Source organism: Leucoraja erinacea, chromosome 6 (assembly GCF_028641065.1).
Source record: "Leucoraja erinacea ecotype New England chromosome 6, Leri_hhj_1, whole genome shotgun sequence".
Lineage (NCBI taxonomy): Eukaryota > Metazoa > Chordata > Chondrichthyes > Rajiformes > Rajidae > Leucoraja > Leucoraja erinaceus.
The window spans coordinates 82,594,212-82,610,815 of NC_073382.1; the positions used below are offsets into that span (position 1 = coordinate 82,594,212).

The 16,604-nt window shown below is 58.7% G+C and overlaps 1 protein-coding gene across 1 annotated transcript in view; it reads left to right on the forward strand.

Moving 5' to 3' along the window:
* LOC129698446 (FH2 domain-containing protein 1-like) overlaps positions 1 to 16,604 on the forward strand; it is a 31,285-nt gene that overhangs the window by 8,988 nt on the left and 5,693 nt on the right. Inside the window, exons 4-12 of the mRNA XM_055637592.1 lie at positions 3,505 to 3,590; positions 3,747 to 3,847; positions 4,460 to 4,530; positions 5,090 to 5,197; positions 5,899 to 5,969; positions 7,633 to 7,750; positions 8,497 to 8,661; positions 9,284 to 10,299; positions 10,408 to 10,844. Of these exons, the coding sequence (XP_055493567.1) occupies positions 3,505 to 3,590; positions 3,747 to 3,847; positions 4,460 to 4,530; positions 5,090 to 5,197; positions 5,899 to 5,969; positions 7,633 to 7,750; positions 8,497 to 8,661; positions 9,284 to 10,299; positions 10,408 to 10,844 (2,173 nt within the window). The remainder of the gene's footprint in view (positions 1 to 3,504; positions 3,591 to 3,746; positions 3,848 to 4,459; positions 4,531 to 5,089; positions 5,198 to 5,898; positions 5,970 to 7,632; positions 7,751 to 8,496; positions 8,662 to 9,283; positions 10,300 to 10,407; positions 10,845 to 16,604) is intronic.

Sequence of the window (16,604 nt, forward strand, 5' to 3'; positions counted from 1 at the left end):
GCTTACAAGTACAGCAGGCAGTGAAGAAAGCTAATGGAATGTTGGTCTTCATAACAAGAGGATTTCAGTATAGGAGTAAAGAGGTTCTTCTGCAGTTGTATAGGGCTCTGGTGAGACCACATCTGGAGTATTGTGTACAGTTTTGGTCTCCTAATTTGAGGAAGGACATCCTTGTGATTGAGGCAGTGCAGCGTAGGTTCACGAGATTGATCCCTGGGTTGGCGGGACTGTCATATGAGGAAAGATTGAAAAAACTAGGCTTGTATTCACTGGAGATTTGAAGGATGAGGGGGATCTTATAGAAACATATAAAATTACAAAAGGACTGGACAAGCTAGATGCAGGAAAAATGTTCCCAATGTTGGGCGAGTCCAGAACCAGGGGGTCACAGTCTTAGAATAAAGGGGAGGTCATTTAAGACTGAGGTGAGAAAAAACTTTTTCACCCAGAGAGTTGTGAATTTATGGAATTCCCTGCCACAGAGGGCAGTGGAGGCCTAGTCACTGGACCCTTTCCAGCAAGACGACATGTCCGCTGCTCACCCCGTTGGTCTCTGCGACCACCCACCTCTTCTACAGCCAGTGGTCACACATCCTGGAGACTTGTCCACTCCCCGCCCCGCTGGTCTCTGCAGCTTGCCGCCGCTGGGCACGGGTTTATGGCCGTCCTGGGCATTTGGAACGAGCCCGTCAGTTGTCTCTGGGAGGTACACAAACATGCTGGAGAAACTCAGCGGGTGCAGCAGCATCTATGGAGCAAAGGAGATAGGCAACGTTTCAGTCCGTAACCCTTCGTCAGTTGTCCCTGGGACATTTATAGTGACCTCACGTAGAAACATAGACAATAGGTGCAGGAGTTGGCCATTCGACCCTTCGAGCCAGCACCAATATGATCATGGCTGATCATCCAAAATCAGTTCCCCGTTCCGGCTTTTTCTCCATATCCCTTGATTCCGTTAGCCTTAAGAACTAAATCTACTAACTCTCGCTTGAAAGCATCCAGTGAATTGGCCTCCACTGCCTTCTGGGTGGGCCGGGCTAGTATGGGTCTGTCTCTGGGCCGGGCTAGTGTGGGTCTGTTTCTGGGCTGGTCCCTGGGCCCTGTCTCTGGGCTGGGCCTGGGCCCTGTCTCTGGGCTGGGCCCTGGGCCCTGTCTCTGGGCTGGGCCCTGGGCCGTGTCACTGGGCTGGGCCCTGGGGCCTGTCTCTGGGCTGGGCCCTGGACCCTGTCTCTGGGCTGGGCCCTGTCTCTGGGCTGGGCCCTGTCTCTGGGCTGGGCCCTGGGCCCTGTCTCTGGGCCGGGCCCTGGACCCTGTCTCTGGGCTGGGCCCTGTCTCTGGGCTGGGCCTGGGCCCTGTCTCTGGGCTGGGCCCTGGGGCCCTGTCTCTGGGCGGGCCCTGGACCCTGTCTCTGGGCCCTGTCTCTGGGCTGGGCCCTGTCTCTGGGCTGGGCCCTGGGCCCTGTCTCTGGGCCGGGCCCTGGACCCTGTCTCTGGGCCGGGCCCTGTCTCTGGGCTGGGCCCTGGGCCCTGTCTCTGGGCTGGGCCCTGGACCCTGTCTCTGGGCTGGGCCTGGGCCCTGTCTCTGGGCTGGGCCTGGGCCCTGTCTCTGGGCTGGGCCCTGTCTCTGGGCTGGGCCCTGGGCCCTGTCTCTGGGCCGGGCCCTGGACCCTGTCTCTGGGCTGGGCCCTGTCTCTGGGCTGGGCCTGGGCCTTGTCTCTGGGCTGGGCCCTGGGTCCTGTCTCTGGGCCTGGGCCCTGTCTCTGGGCTGGGCCCTGGTTCTGGGCGGGGGCCCTGGGCCCTGTCTCTGGGCCGGGCCCTGGCCCCTGTCTCTGGGCTGGGCCCGGTCTCGGGGCGGGCCCTGGACCCTGTCTCTGGGCCGGGCCCTGGACCCTGTCTCTGGGCTGGGCCCTGTCTCTGGGCTGGGCCTGGGCCCTGTCTCTGGGCTGGGCCCTGGGCCCTGTCTCTGGGCTGGGCCCTGGGACCTGTCTCTGGGCTGGGCCCTGTCTCTGGGCTGGGCCTGGGCCCTGTCTCTGGGCTGGGCCCTGGGACCTGTCTCTGGGCTGGGCCCTGTCTCTGGGCTGGGCCTTGGGCCCTGTCTCTGGGCTGGGCCCTGGGACCTGTCACTGGGCTGGGCCCTGGGCCCTGTCCCTGTCTCTGGGCTGGGCCTGGGCCCTGTCTCTGGGCCTGGGCCCTGTCTCTGGGCTGGGCCCTGTCTCTGGGCTGGGCCCTGTCTCTGGGCCGGGCCCTGGACCCTGTCTCTGGGCTGGGCCCTGTCTCTGGGCTGGGTCTGGGCCCTGTCTCTGGGCTGGGCCCTGGGACCTGTCACTGGGCTGGGCCCTGGCCCCGGTCTCCGGGCTGGGCCCTGTCTCTGGGCTGGGCCTGGGCCCTGTCCCTGGGCCGGGCCCTGGACCCCGTCTCTGGGCCGGGCCCTGTCTCTGGGCGGGGCCTGGACCCTGTCTCTGGGCCGGGGCCTGGGCCCTGTCCCTGGGCTGGGCCCTGTCTCTGGGCTGGGCCTGGGCCCTGTCTCTGGGCTGGGCCCTGGGCCCTGTCTCTGGGCTGGGCCCTGGGACCTGTCTCTGGGCTGGGCCCTGTCTCTGGGCTGGGCCTGGGCCCTGTCTCTGGGCTGGGCCCTGGGACCTGTCTCTGGGGTGGGCCCTGTGTCTGGGCTGGGCCCTGGGCCCTGTCTCTGGGCTGGGCCCTGGGACCTGTCTCTGGGCCGGGCCCTGGACCCTGTCTCTGGGCTGGGCCCTGTCTCTGGGCTGGGTCTGGGCCCTGTCTCTGGGCCTGGGCCCTGTCTCTGGGCCTGGGCCCTGTCTCTGGGCTGGGCCCTGTCTCTGGGCCGGGCCCTGGACCCTGTCTCTGGGCTGGGCCCTGTCTCTGGGCTGGGTCTGGGCCCTGTCTCTGGGCTGGGCCCTGGGACCCTGTCACTGGGCTGGGCCCTGGACCCTGTCTCCGGGCTGTGCCTTGGGACCTGTCTCTGGGCTGGGCCCTGTCTCTGGGCTGGGCCTGGGCCCTGTCTCTGGGCTGGGCCTTGGGACCTGTCTCTGGGCTGGGCCCTGTCTCTGGGCTGGGCCCTGTCTTTGGGCTGGGCCCTGGACCCTGTCTCTGGGCTGGGCCCTGGGACCTGTCTCTGGGCTTGGCCCTGTCTCGGGGCTGGGCCTGGGCCCTGTCTCTGGGCTGGGCCCTGGGCCCTGTCTCTGGGCTGGGCCCTGTCTCTGGGCTGGGCCCTGTCTCTGGGCTGGGTCTGGGCCCTGTCTCTGGGCTGGGCCCTGGGACCTGTCTCTGGGCTGGGCCCTGTCTCTGGGCTGGGCCCTGGGACCTGTCTCTGGGCTGGGCCCTGGGACCTGTCTCTGGGCCTGGGCCCTGTCTCTGGGCTGGGCCCTGTCTTTGGGCTGGGCCCTGGACCCTGTCACTGGGCTGGCGTGGGCCCGGTCGGTGTGAACTGTGCCATGCCGGGTAACTGACCGTTCTCTCTCTCTATCTCTCTCTCTCTCTCGCTGCGCAGGTGAAGAAGCTGCGGGCGTTCGACGGGGACCCGGGCCTTTTGTGTGAGGCCGATCGATTCATGCTGCTCCTTGTCCACGTGCCCAGGTTGGGGGATGGGGGGAAACGCCCGGTGGGGGGGGTTTGTGTGTGTGAGGGGAAGGATCGCTGTTGGGGAGGGGGGTCTCAGAATGTGTGGGGGTAGCGACTGTGGGGTCGTAGGGGTCTCAGTGGGGTTTGACCCTTGCCCTCTGGCCTGTCCAGTTATGTGGAGCTGCTGGACAGCCTGGTGCTGCGGGAGGAGTTCGGCCCCTTGTTGGCGTCGCTCAGTGTAGCCGTCGGCACCTTGACCCAGGCGGCTGGAGGTGAGTCTGACCCCCTGTAACTCCACCCTGACCCCCGTAGCCCCACCCTGACCCCGTAACCCCACCCTGACCTCCATACCCCACGCTGACCCCCCGTAACTCTACCCTGACTCCCTTAACCCAAACATGACCCCGTAACCCCACCCTGACTCCCATAACCCCACGCTGACCCCCCCGTAACTCCACCCTGACCTCCGTAACCCAGCCCTGACCCCCATAACCCCACGCTGACCCCCATAACCCCACGCTGACCCCCCGTAACCCACCCTGACCTCCGTACCCCAGCCCTGACCCCCATAACCCCCAGTAACCCCGCCCTGACCCCCCATAACCCCACGCTGACCCCAGTAACCCCACCCTGACCCCCTGTAACTCGACCCTGCCCCGTAACCCCATGCTGACCCCCCCGTAACCCCACGCTGACCCTAGCCCCACCCACCCCCTGCCCACCATGAGTGACCCCGGCAACACACCTCCCGCAATCCCCACTCCTTCCCCCTCGGTTCCACGACCCCCCCCCCCCCCGTGGTAACCCCCCAGCGTCCCCGTCTCCCCCCCTCGTCCCCTTACCCCCCACCCCCCCCCCCCCATGACTCTCTCTGTGATCTGCAGAGATCCTGCACTGTGAGGAGCTGCGCACAGTCCTGTATCTCGTGCTGAGGACCGGTAACCACATGAACGCAGTGAGTCCTACACTGACCCACACCCACACACACACACTGACACCACCACACACACACACACACACACACACACACCACCACACACTGACACACACATACACTCACCCACACACACACTGACCCACACACACACCAACACACTCACATACACTTACACCACACATATACACACACACACACACACACACCCACACACACACACACACACACTCACCCACACACACACTGACCCACACACACACTGACCCACACACACACACACACACCCACACACACACACACTGACACACACACACACACACACACACACACCCACACACACCCACACACACACACACACACACACACACACACACTGACCCACACACACACACACACACACACACACACACACACACACACACACACACACACACACACACACACACTGACCCACACACACACTGTCCCTCACTTCACTGACCAACACCCTGGGGATAATCTGACCCTCACCCTGGGGGGCCCCACACTGACCATCACAGGGGAAGGGGCCACAGTGACGGGTGCTCCCTGGTTACAGGGCGGGTACGCGGGGAACGCGTTTGGCTACAAGATGACGTCGCTACTGAAGCTGGTGGACACTCGTGCCAACAAACCCGGAATGAACCTCATGCACTTTGTCGTCATGGTGAGCTCAACGTAACGGTGTGGGGGGGGGGGGGGGGGGGGGGGGAAGGGGGGATGGGGGGGAGTGTATATGGGGGGTGTGTATATGTGGGGGTGTATAATGGTGGGCATATATATGGGTGTGATGTGTATATGGGTGGGTGGTGCATATGGGTGGGGGTGTATATGTGGGGGTGTATAATGGTGGGCATTGATATATGGGTGGGTGGTGCATATGGGTGGGGGTCTGTGGGGGTGTAGGGGGGGGGGGGGTGAGTATTTAATAATGGGGAGAGTGTCTGTGTGAGGGGAGAAATTTGCAGGAGTTTAGAAGGATGAGTGGGTATCTTATTGAAACATATAAGAATATTAAGGGTTTGGACACGCTAGAGGCAGGAAACATATTCCCGATGTTGGGGGAGTCCAGAACAAGGGGCCACAGTTTAAGAATAAGGGGTCAGCCATTTAGAACGGAGACAAGGAAACTTTTTCTCAGAGAGCTGTGAGACTGTGGAATTCTCTGCCTCAGAGGGCGGTGGAGGCCGGTTCTCTGGATACTTCAAGAGAGAGCTAGATAGGGCTCTTAAAAATAGCGGAGTCAGGGGATATGGGGAGAAGGCAGGAACGGGGTACTGATTAGGGATGATTGTGGGGGAGGGGTGCAGTGGGAGGGGGGGGGGGGGTGACAATCACTGTCCACAATTTTGAATCATTATTTTACAGGAAGTGGAAAAGAACGACACGAAGCTGCTGGATTTCCCGAATAAACTCGAGAGTATTGGCCCCGCTTCCAGGTGGGGACAGAGCTGCTCACGGTGTGTGTGTGTGTGTGTGTGTGTGTGTGTGTGTGTGTGTGTGTGTGTGTGTGTGTGTGTGTGTGTGTGTGTGTGTGTGTGTGTGTGTGTGTGTGTGTGTGTGTGTGTGTGTGTGTGTGTGTGTGTGTGTGTGTGTGTGTGTGAGAGAGTGTATGTGAGGTGAGGGAGGGAGGTATAGGGGCAGGTGCCGCATCTTCTATGGTTGCAAGGGAAGGTACCTGGGGAGGGGATGGTTTGGGTGGGAAGGGATTTGTCAACCAGGGAGTTGTGGAGGGCACGGTCTCTGCAGAAAGGGGAGGAGATGGGAAAATGTTAAACTTAAACATTAAGTTAAGTTACAAACTTAAAGCACACGGTATTGGGGGTTCAGTATTGATGTGGATAGAGAACTGGCTGGCAAACAGGAAGCAAAGAGTAGGAGTAAACGGGTCCTTTTCACAATGGCAGGCAGTGACTAGTGGGGTACCGCAAGGCTCAGTTCTGGGACCCCAGCTATTTACGATATATATTAATGATTTGGACGAGGGAATTGAATGCAACATCTCCAAGTTTGCGGATGACACAAAGCTGGGGGGTAGTGTTAGCTGTGAGGAGGATGCTAGGATGCTGTAAGGTGACTTGGATAGGCTGGGTGAGTGGGCAAATGCATGGCAGATGCAGTATAATGTGGATAAATGTGAGGTTATCCACTTTGGTGGCAAAAACAGGAAAGTAGATTATTATCTGAATGGTGGCCGATTAGGAAAGGGGGAGATGCAACGAGGCCTGGGTGTCATGGTACACCAGTCATTAAAAGTAGGCATGCAGGTGCAGCAGGCAGTGAAGAAGGCAAATGGTATGTTAGCATTCATAGCAAAAGGATTTGAGTATAGGAGCAGGGAGGTTCTACTGCAGTTGTACAGGGTCTTGGTGAGACCACACCTGGAGTATTGTATACAGTTTTGGTTTCCTAATCTGAGGAAAAACATTCATGCCATAGAGGGAGTACAGAGAAGGTTCACCAGACTGATTCCTGGGATGTCAGGGCTTTCATATGAAGAAAGACTGGATAGACTCGGTTTGTACTCGCTAGAATTTAGAAGATTGAGGGGGGATCTTATAGAAACTTACAAAATGCTTAAGGGGTTGGACAGGCTAGATGCAGGAAGATTGTTCCCGATGTTGGGGAAGTCCAGAACAAGGGGTCACAGTTTAAGGATAAGGGGGAAATCTTTTAGGACCGAGATGAGGAAAACTTTTTTCACACAGAGAGTGGTGAATCTCTGGAATTCTCTCCCGCAGAAGGTAGTTGAGGCCAGTTCATTGGCTATATTTAAGAGTGAGTTAGATGTGGCCCTTGTGGGAGAGAAGGCAGGTACAGGATACTGAGTTGGATGATCAGCCATGATCATATTGAATGGCGGTGCAGGCTCGAAGGGCCGAATGGCCTACTCCTGCACCTATTTTCTATGTTTCTAAGAGGGAGTGGCTGGGGGTGAGAATGCTCCTTGATGCTGCTGCTGGCCTTGCCTAGGGAGGTTGCTCAATGGAAGGGAAGTTGGTTTGTGTGAAGGTCTGGGCTGCCCCCTCTCCCCGGTTATTAACCCCCCCCCCCGGTGACTCTGCACGATGCTGCCTCTGACGAAGACCCTCCCTCCTGAAGGATTGTGCAGCAGGAAACGGAGAGAGACTTTGAGACGTTGAAGCAGAAGCTGGCCATGGTCAAAGGGAGCGTCCACAAACTGCCGGACATCCGGGAGCAGATGGTGGGCTTCATCCAGGTGAGTTCAGGGGTCACCATACGGACCGCACCCAGCTGTAAGCCCCCCTCCCCAGTAACAGAGGTCACGGCATTGACTGGCCCAGCTATAACCCCCTCCCCACATTCAGGGCTCACTGCAAAGACCCCTCCCAAAAAGCACCCCCTCCCCCCCGCTTGGACCTGTCCGTGTCTGACCAAGATGCCCATGTAAGTTGACCCATGCCGTCCCATAGCCCTCCACACCCTTCCTAACCCTAACCCTGGCAACCCCTGTGTCTGACCCTCACTGCAAACCTTTGTGCTGTGGGTGCCCCCCTCTCAGGGAAGCCCACCCTGTCGTGCCCTTCATTATCCCAGGAGCTTTGGCTTCAGTTCCAAGGGGAGCTCGCCCAGCCTCTCCTCCTCCCTAAAGCCCACCCCGGAGCTCCAATGGTCAAGGAGTCTGTGGGTCAGAGATCAGGGCCCAAGGGTTGGGGGTCACAGCCACTTGCAATGATCTGCAGGGTGCAGAGGTCAGGGTTCAGGTGTTGGGGTGCAGGTTCAGGGGGTCATGGGGCCTGTGTTGACCCCCAGGGTTCGGAGGGTCGGGGTTTAGGGGATGGAGTTCAGGGGTCACAGGGCCTGTGTTGACCCCCAGGGCGCGGAGGGTTGGGGTTCAGGGGTTGGGGTTCAAAGTTCACGGGGCCTGTGTTGACCCTCAGGGTGTGGAGGGTCGGGATTCAGGGATTGGGGTTCAGGGTTCACAGGGCCTGTGTTGACCTCCAGGGTGCGGAGGAGCAGCTACAGCGGCTGCAGGCTGCACTGGAGGAGCTGCGGGCCGTGAGTTGTGATCTGGCCAACTACCTGTGTGAGGAGCAGCAGCATTTCCAACTGGAGGAATGTTGCAGAATCTTCACCGTCTTCGGCGAGAAGTTCCTCAAGGCCAAGGAGGTGAGGGGGAGGGGGTGTGAGTGAGGTGAGGGGGGGTGTGGTGAGGGGGAGGGGTGTGGGGGGGGGGTGTGAGTGAGGAGAGGGTGGGGGTGGGGGGGGGTGGGGGGTGTGAGTGAGGAGAGGGGGTGGGTGAGGGGGAGGGAGGGGGCCAGGTGGGGAGGGAGGGGGCCAGTGGGGGAGGGGGGAGTGGGTGAGGGGGGAGAGGGGGGAGGTGAGTGAGGGGGAGGGGGGGGAAGGAGGGGGAGGGGGGTGAGGGGGGGGGGGAGGAGGGGATGTGGGGGGTCTGAGTGAGGGGGTGAGGGGGAGGGGGGGGGGAGGGGGGGGGGGGGTGAGGAGGGTAGGGGGGGGCAGGAGCAGGGAGAGGGTGGGTGAGGGTGGGGGGTGGGTGAAGGTGAAGGGGTGAGGGAGAGGAAGGGTGGGCGAGTGGGGAAGTGAGTGGAGGATGAGGGGGGGGGGGGTAGGAGATGGAGGAGAGCAGGAACGGGGGGGGGGGGGTGATAGTGGGGAGGAGCAATGACCTGAGACTGGTTGGGACCGAACTCACTGACAGCTGCCTGTCTACCCCTTCCCCACCCCTGCCCCCCCCCCTCTATCTATCCCACCCCCACCCACTCTCTCCCAGGATAACCGCCAGCGCCGGGCTGGGGAGCGGCGGAGACGGCAGCGGGAGGAAGCGGCCGCCAAGCGCCTGTCGATCGCCAGCTGCTCGCACCGGGAGCTGGGTGTCGGGGGCCTCGAGTCGCTGCTGCTCGGCGGGGACTCCACCCTCGGCCCGGGCCCGGCGTCCGGGCGGCTTCCCCGGAGCCGTTCCCTGCGGCAGTTCCCGGCGGGGGTCTCGGGGACAGCGGGGGAGCCGGCGGATGGGGGGCCGGAGGAGGCGCGGCTGCTGCGGGAGGTTTCGGAGCGGCTGTTGGGCCGCCGGGCGGCCGGGGGTCCGAAGCAGCCGGGCCGCGTCTCCTTGGCCCCGGCTTCAACCTTGGCCCGGGCCCGTCCCCGCTCCCTTCCCCCAGGCGTGGCCCCAGCTTATTCACACGGGCCCCTGGATTCCCACGGGCCCCCATCCCCGGCCCCAGCCCTTCCCCGCGGGCCCCCAACCCCGGCCCCAGCCCTTCCCCGCGGGCCCCCAACCCCGGCCCCAGACCTTCCCCGCGGGCCCCCAACCCCGGCCCCAGCCCTTCCCCGCGGGCCCCCAAACCCGGCCCCAGCCCTTCCCCGCGGGCCCCCAACCCCGGCCCCAGCCCTTCCCCGCGGGCCCCCAACCCCGGCCCCAGCCCTTCCCCACGGGCCCCCACCCCCGGACACTTCGCCACCCGGCCCTGGACCCTCACCCTGGTTTCGGCCCCCCCGCTCCCCCCGGACACGGCTCCATCCGTGGCTCCGGGCAAACCCCCCGCCTCTCCCCCGGCCCGCCCCCGCGGCCCCTCACCACCGACCCCTCCTCCGGCCGCTGTCCCGGAGCCTCAGGGCCCCGACCCCGCCATCTCCCCGCCCCGGGCCAAGCCGAACCTCCGGCGGTGGCTCTCGACGGATAGGCCGGCTGTTCCCGCTGCCGCTCGGCGGGGTTGGGCTGCCCGCGTCCGGAGGCTCTCCACCCCCTCCTCACATACCCCCTCCTCCTCCACACCCTCCACCTCCAGCGCCTCCATCTCTCACCTCCACCAGGAGACCCTCCTCCACCCCCCCTCCCCCAGCGCCTCCATCTCCACCTCCACCAGGAGACCCTCCTCCACCCCCTCCTCATCTCAGGGACCCTCCTCATTTACCCCCTCCACAAATACCCCCTCCTCCTCCACCATCGCGTCCCTCGCAGGAAGCCCTCGTCCTCCAGCTCCACCCACCCGGGGCCCCTCCTCTCAGGGACCCCCCTCCCCCCACTACCCCTCGGCGCCCCGCCTCCACCTCCCCCCTCCGGAGGGTGAAGCCTCCGGCAGCTGAGCAGCCGGAGCGGGTGGAAGAGTCGCCGGCCCCCTGGACCATCTCCAGCATCTTCGGCAAGAAGCCGGCCAAGGCCGGGGCAGGGGCCGCAGTAGGGGCCGGAGCAGAGGGTGGGACAGGGTCAGGGTCAGAGGCCGGGGCGGAGCCAGAGCGGGCCCCGACCCAGAGTTCAGGGCCGGGCTTCTTCAGCAACCTGTTCAAGCGGTTCAGCGAGAACAAGACCCCCAAGGACTCGCCCCCCAGCCACAGTGAACCCTGACCATTCACTGCCCCCTTCTGGGCCCCACCCCGGCCCCTCATACCCCACCCGGCCCCTGTGCCCCATCCCGGCCCCTCATACCCCACCCCGGCCTCTGTGCCCCATCCCCCGGCCCCACATACCCCACCCCGGCCCCTGTGCCCCATCCCGGCCCCTCATACCCCACCCCGCCCCACCATACCCCACCCCGGCCCCACATACCCCACCCCCGGCCCTGAACCCCACCCCCCGGCCCCTCATACCCCACCCCCGGCCCCTGTGCCCCCACCCCCGGCCTCTCATACCCCATCCCGGCCCCACATACCCCACCTCGGCCCTGAACCCCAGGCCCAGTACCGGGTCGGCCCAGACCCGCGGGCAGTAGGTGGGGTGGAGAGTCGATATGTTTCATTGTCATAGAGACCGAAACAGAACAACGAAATGGTTACTGGCTGCAGCACAACGCTCTGTAAACACAGCGCTGACAGATAACACAATAAATGAACTAAAAAGCTTTTAAAAACAACAAAAACACGGAATTCCTCAGTGCAACCAAGTTCGATGTTTAGTTGGTGTCGTTCAAGAGCCTGATCGTTGCAGCGAGATGAGAGCGTGGCCAGGGTGGTGTGGGTCACCTATCCATGTTCTCCACAGATGCTGCCTGACCCGCTGAGTTACTCCAGCACTCTGTGAAACGTCACCTATCCATGTTCTCCACAGATGCTGCCTGACCTGCTGAGTTACTCCAGCGCTCTGTGAAACGTCACCTATCCATGTTCTCCACAGATGCTGCCTGACCCACTGAGTTACTCCAGCACTCTGTGAAATGTCACTCTGTGAAACGTCACCTATCCATGTTCTCCACAGATGCTGCCTGACCCACTGAGTTACTCCAGCACTCTGTGAAACGTCACCTATCCATGTTCTCCACAGATGCTGCCTGACCCACTGAGTTCCTCCAGCACTCTGTGAAACGTCACCTATCCATGTTCTCCACAGATGCTGCCTGACCCGCTGAGTTACTCCAGCACTCTGTGAAACGTCACCTATCCAGGTTCTCCACAGATGCTGCCTGACCCGCTGAGTTACTCCAGCACTCTGTGAAACGTCGCCTATCCATGTTCTCCATAGATGCTGCCTGACCCGCTGAGTTACTCAGCACTCTGTGAAACGTCACCTATCCGTGCTCTCTTGGGTCTTGTCCTGAACCAGGGCAGTTTTGTTTTGTGTTTTTTTTTAATACAAAATGCTTTTATTGGAAACAAACAACACTGCCGAGTGGTAACACGACCAAAGGCTGCCTGTACTGGCAGATTACAAACAATACAGTCATCAAATTAATATATCGCCATATTGATCAGCGATACACTCGCCCCCCCCCCGCGGCGACCAGTGTTCACCGACTTCCAAAGTCCTTGTGGACACCGCTTGTGTGTCCCCTCTCCAGGGACACGCGGGCACGGACATCGGCCGGGAAGAGGGGCAGGCAGCCGACTGTGGGGTGACCATCGGCCGCCCGCTGCCTGGACCCGCGAAAGGCCATAATGGCCAGAGCCAGGGGCAGGGACTCGCCCCTCTGTTCCAGCTGAGCAAGGACCATCCGCCTGACTGTGGGAGTGTAGCGTGATACATCATTGTTGTGTGGGTGGTGTGTGTGAGTCAGAGCTGAGTGTCTGTGTGTGAAGGCACAATGTGACCATTGTCTCCACATTGCAGCTCCACTCCTGGAGTCAGCTTGTACGGGGAGTGGATTCATCTAGGATTCACCAGCTGCCTAATCTGAGAACCCTTCACCCTGGCACCAGGGTGACAACAGACCACGTGTAGGAAGCTCAGGGGAGGAGAGGTGTTGCTGGTACAGGTACGCCCTGCCTGGCACCACACACACATCACCCCAGCGGTATGAACATAGACTTCTCCAATTTCAGGCAGTCCCTGCTATCTCCCTCCTTCCCCTCCCCGTCCCAGCTCTCCCATAGCCCACTCTCTCATTGTCACCACCTCTTCCTTTCTTCACCCCCCCCCCCCCCCCCACACACACATCAGTCTGAAGAAGGGTCTCGACCAGAATCGTCACATATTCCTTTGCTCCGTAGATGCTGCCTCGCCCGCTGAGTTTCTCCAGCACGTTTGTGTATCTTCGATTTCCCAGCATCTGCAGTTCCTTCTTAAACGAGTTTCTCCAGCATTTTTGTTGTAACCGTCACACACGTGGCCAGGACTCGAGGGCCTGAGATACAGGGACAGGTTGGGGAGGTTAAGACTTTATTCCTCAGTTGGCCAACAGAGTGCAGGAGGACGAGGGCTGGTCTTATGTCGGGTCTTGCCAGCGGTGGTGGTGGAGGCAGAGACGAGAGTGGCTCTCAAATAGGCGCCAGGGATTGGAGGGATGTGGACGACGTGCAGGATGTGGATCAGTTTATCTTGGTATGTCCAGCACCAACATTGTGGGCCGAAGGGCTTGTTTCAGTGCTGCATTGTTCTGTAGATAGACATGAACAGCTGGAGTAACTCATCGGGTCTGGCAGCAATCCTTACAGAGTTGCTGCCCGACCCACAGAGTTACTCCAGCTGTTTGTGTCTTAACTTCGGTACAAACCAACATCTGGAGTTCCTGCCGCCAGGTTGTGTTCCGTGGGTCATTGTGTGAAACGCAACGGTGGTGGGCAGGTAGAGGACGTGGGTTTACTGGGCGGGTGGGAGGAGGACCCACCCCAACCAATGTGAGCGGAGAGCTGTGGCAGAGGTGGTACAACCCAGCGGTATTAATGTTGACTTCTCTATCTTCAAGTAACGCTTGCTTTCCCTCTCTCTCTCTCTGTCCCTCCCCCACCCCTAGTCCTCCGAGTAGTCCCACTGTCCTCCTGATTAGATTTTACTGATTGTATTCTTCGGCGTCAGCCCCCCCCCCCCCCTAACAATGATCTATCCTACATTTTCCTTGCACTTCGTCCCATTCGATCTCTCGTTTTCACACCTTACCCTTCAACCACTCAATGCCTCCCTCTCCCCTCACTCTCACTGAAGAAGGGTCTCGACCCGAAACGCCACCCATTCCTTCTCTCCAGACATGCTGCCTGACCCGCTGAGCTACTCCAGCACTTTGTGTCTATCTTTGATGTAAACCTCCATCTGCAGTTCCTTTCATACACGTGGTCTGTTGCCTCCCTGGTGCCTGGGTCAAGGGTTGTCCAAGCAAGCGACTGGTGGACATTCTGGAGGGTGGGGAGATCTGGGGTCAAGGCGATTTGCGTATAGGAGCAGGGATGTTCTACTGCAGTTGTACAGGGTCTTGGTGAGACCACACCTGGAGTATTGCATACAGTTTTGGTCTCCTAATCTGAGGAAGGACGTTCTTGTCATAGAGGGAGTACAGAGAAGGTTCACCAGACTGATTCCTGGGATGTCAGGACTTTCATATGAAGAAAGACTGGGTAGACTCGGCTTGTACTCGCTAGAATTTAGAAGATTAAGGGGGGATCTTATAGAAACTTATAAAATTCTTAAGGGGTTGGACAGGCTAGATGCAGGAAGATTGTTCCCGATGTTGGGGAATTCCAGAACAAGGGGTCACAGTTTAAGGATAAAGGGGAAATATTTTAGGACTGAGATGAGAAAAACATTTTTTACACAGAGAGTGGTGAATCTCTGGAATTGAGGCCAGTTCATTGGCTATATTTAAGATGGAGTTAGATGTGGCCCTTGTGGCTAAAGGGATCAGGGGGTATGGAGAGAAAGCAGGTACAGGATACTGAGTTGGATGATCAGCCATGATCATATTGAATTAGGTCTTTATTCATATTAAGTTAGGTCTTTATTCTCTGGAGCGCAGAAGGTTAAGGGGGGACTTGATAGAGGTCTTTAAAATGATGAGAGGGATAGACAGAGTTGATGTGGACAAGCTTTTCCCTTTGAGAATAAGGAAGATTCAAACAAGAGGACATGACTTCAAAATTAAGGGACAGAAGTTTAGGGGTAATATGAGGGGGAACTTCTTTACTCAGAGAGTGGTAGTGGTGTGGAATGAGCTTCCAGTGGAAGTGGTGGAGGCAGGTTCATTGGTATCATTTAAAAATAAATTGGATAGGCATATGGATGAGAAGGGAATGGAGGGTTATGGTATGAGTGCAGGCAGGTAGGACTAAGGGGAAAAAAAGTTGTTTGGCGCGGACTTGTAGTGCCGAGATGGCCTGTTTCCGTGCTGTAATTGTTATATGGTTATATATGGTTATATGAATGGCGGTGCAGGCTTGAAGGGCCGAATGGCCTACTTGCACCTATTTTCTATGTTTCTATGACCCTGGCCACTAACGTTCTGGTGTAACTATGAAGTGAAACCTTTGGTCTCTTCCTGTCATGTGGGGAACAAGGAAGAGCCAAGGCCAATCAATTCACACTTCACAATAACTGCCTAAACAGTGAGACTTGGGCCCAAGTGAGAGAGAGGAACTCACTGAGATCAGTATTAACAGGGAACTGTTGTCACAGAACACAGAAACAGGCCCTCTGGCCCCACACGGCAGCGCAGCAGCAGAGTTGCTGCCTCACAGCGCCAGAGACACGAGTTCCATCCTGACTACGGGTGCTGTCTGTACGGAGTTTGTACGTTCTCCCCGTGACCGCGTGGGTTTTCTTCGGGTGCTTAGATTTCCTCCCACACTCCAACGACGTGCAGGTTTGTAGGTTAATTGGCTTTGGTAAAAATTGTAAATTGTCTTAGTGTGTAGGATAGTGTTTGTGTACAGGGTGATCACTGGTCGGTGCGGACTCGGTGGGCCGAAGGGCCTGTTTACGCGCTGTATCTCCAAACTAAACTCACCCCTGCTGAACAAGTTGCCCCATCTATGCTAGTCCCATCTGCCTGCGTTTGGCCCATATCCCTCTAAACATTTCCTATCCATGCATCTGTCCAAATGTTGTTCTTGCATCTGCTTAAAACTACTTCCCCAGGCAGCTCGTTCCATATAAACACCATCCTCTGTGTGAAATAAATGCCCAAGTTCCTATTAAATCTTCCCCCTTTCACCTTAAACCTGTGCCCTCCAGTCCTTGATTCCCCTACCTGGGATAAAAGATTCTGTGCATTCATCCTACCAATACACCTCATGATTTCATACTCCTCTAAGATCATCCCCCACTCTCGAATCTCTAAGGAATAAAGTCCGAGCTCGCCCAACCTCTCCCTATGTAACTCAGGCCATTGAGTCCTGACAACAACCTTGTAAATCTTACCATGTCTTGTACGTTCTCATCCAAATTGTTGATTATAGTGGAGGCCAATTCACTGGATGTTTTTAAGAGAGAGTTAGATTTAGCTCTTAGGGCTAAAGGAATCAAGGGAAAAGGGGAAAAAGCAGGAAAGGGGTACTGTTTTTGGATGATCAGCTATGATTGAATGGCGGTGCTGGCTCGAAGGGTCGAATGACCTACCCCTGCACCTACTTTTCTATTCTACATGCTATGCAAAAGGGGACAATGCAGACCACTGAGGCACACCACTAATCATTGTAAACACAGATGCTGCCTGAATTCCCAACTTCCTCCAGCACCTTGTGTTTTGCAGTACTTACTGGTCTCCAGTCCAAGAAACTGCATTCCTATCATGGAACTAATTCTGAATCTAATGAGCCAGCTCTCCCTGGATTCCAACGTGATCTAACTTTCCAGGCTTCATGTGGAACCTTTGGATGCTTGTCATAAGGTCATAAGTGCAGAATTAGGCCATTCGGCCCATCAAGTCTTCTCCGCCATTCAATCATGGCTGATCTAT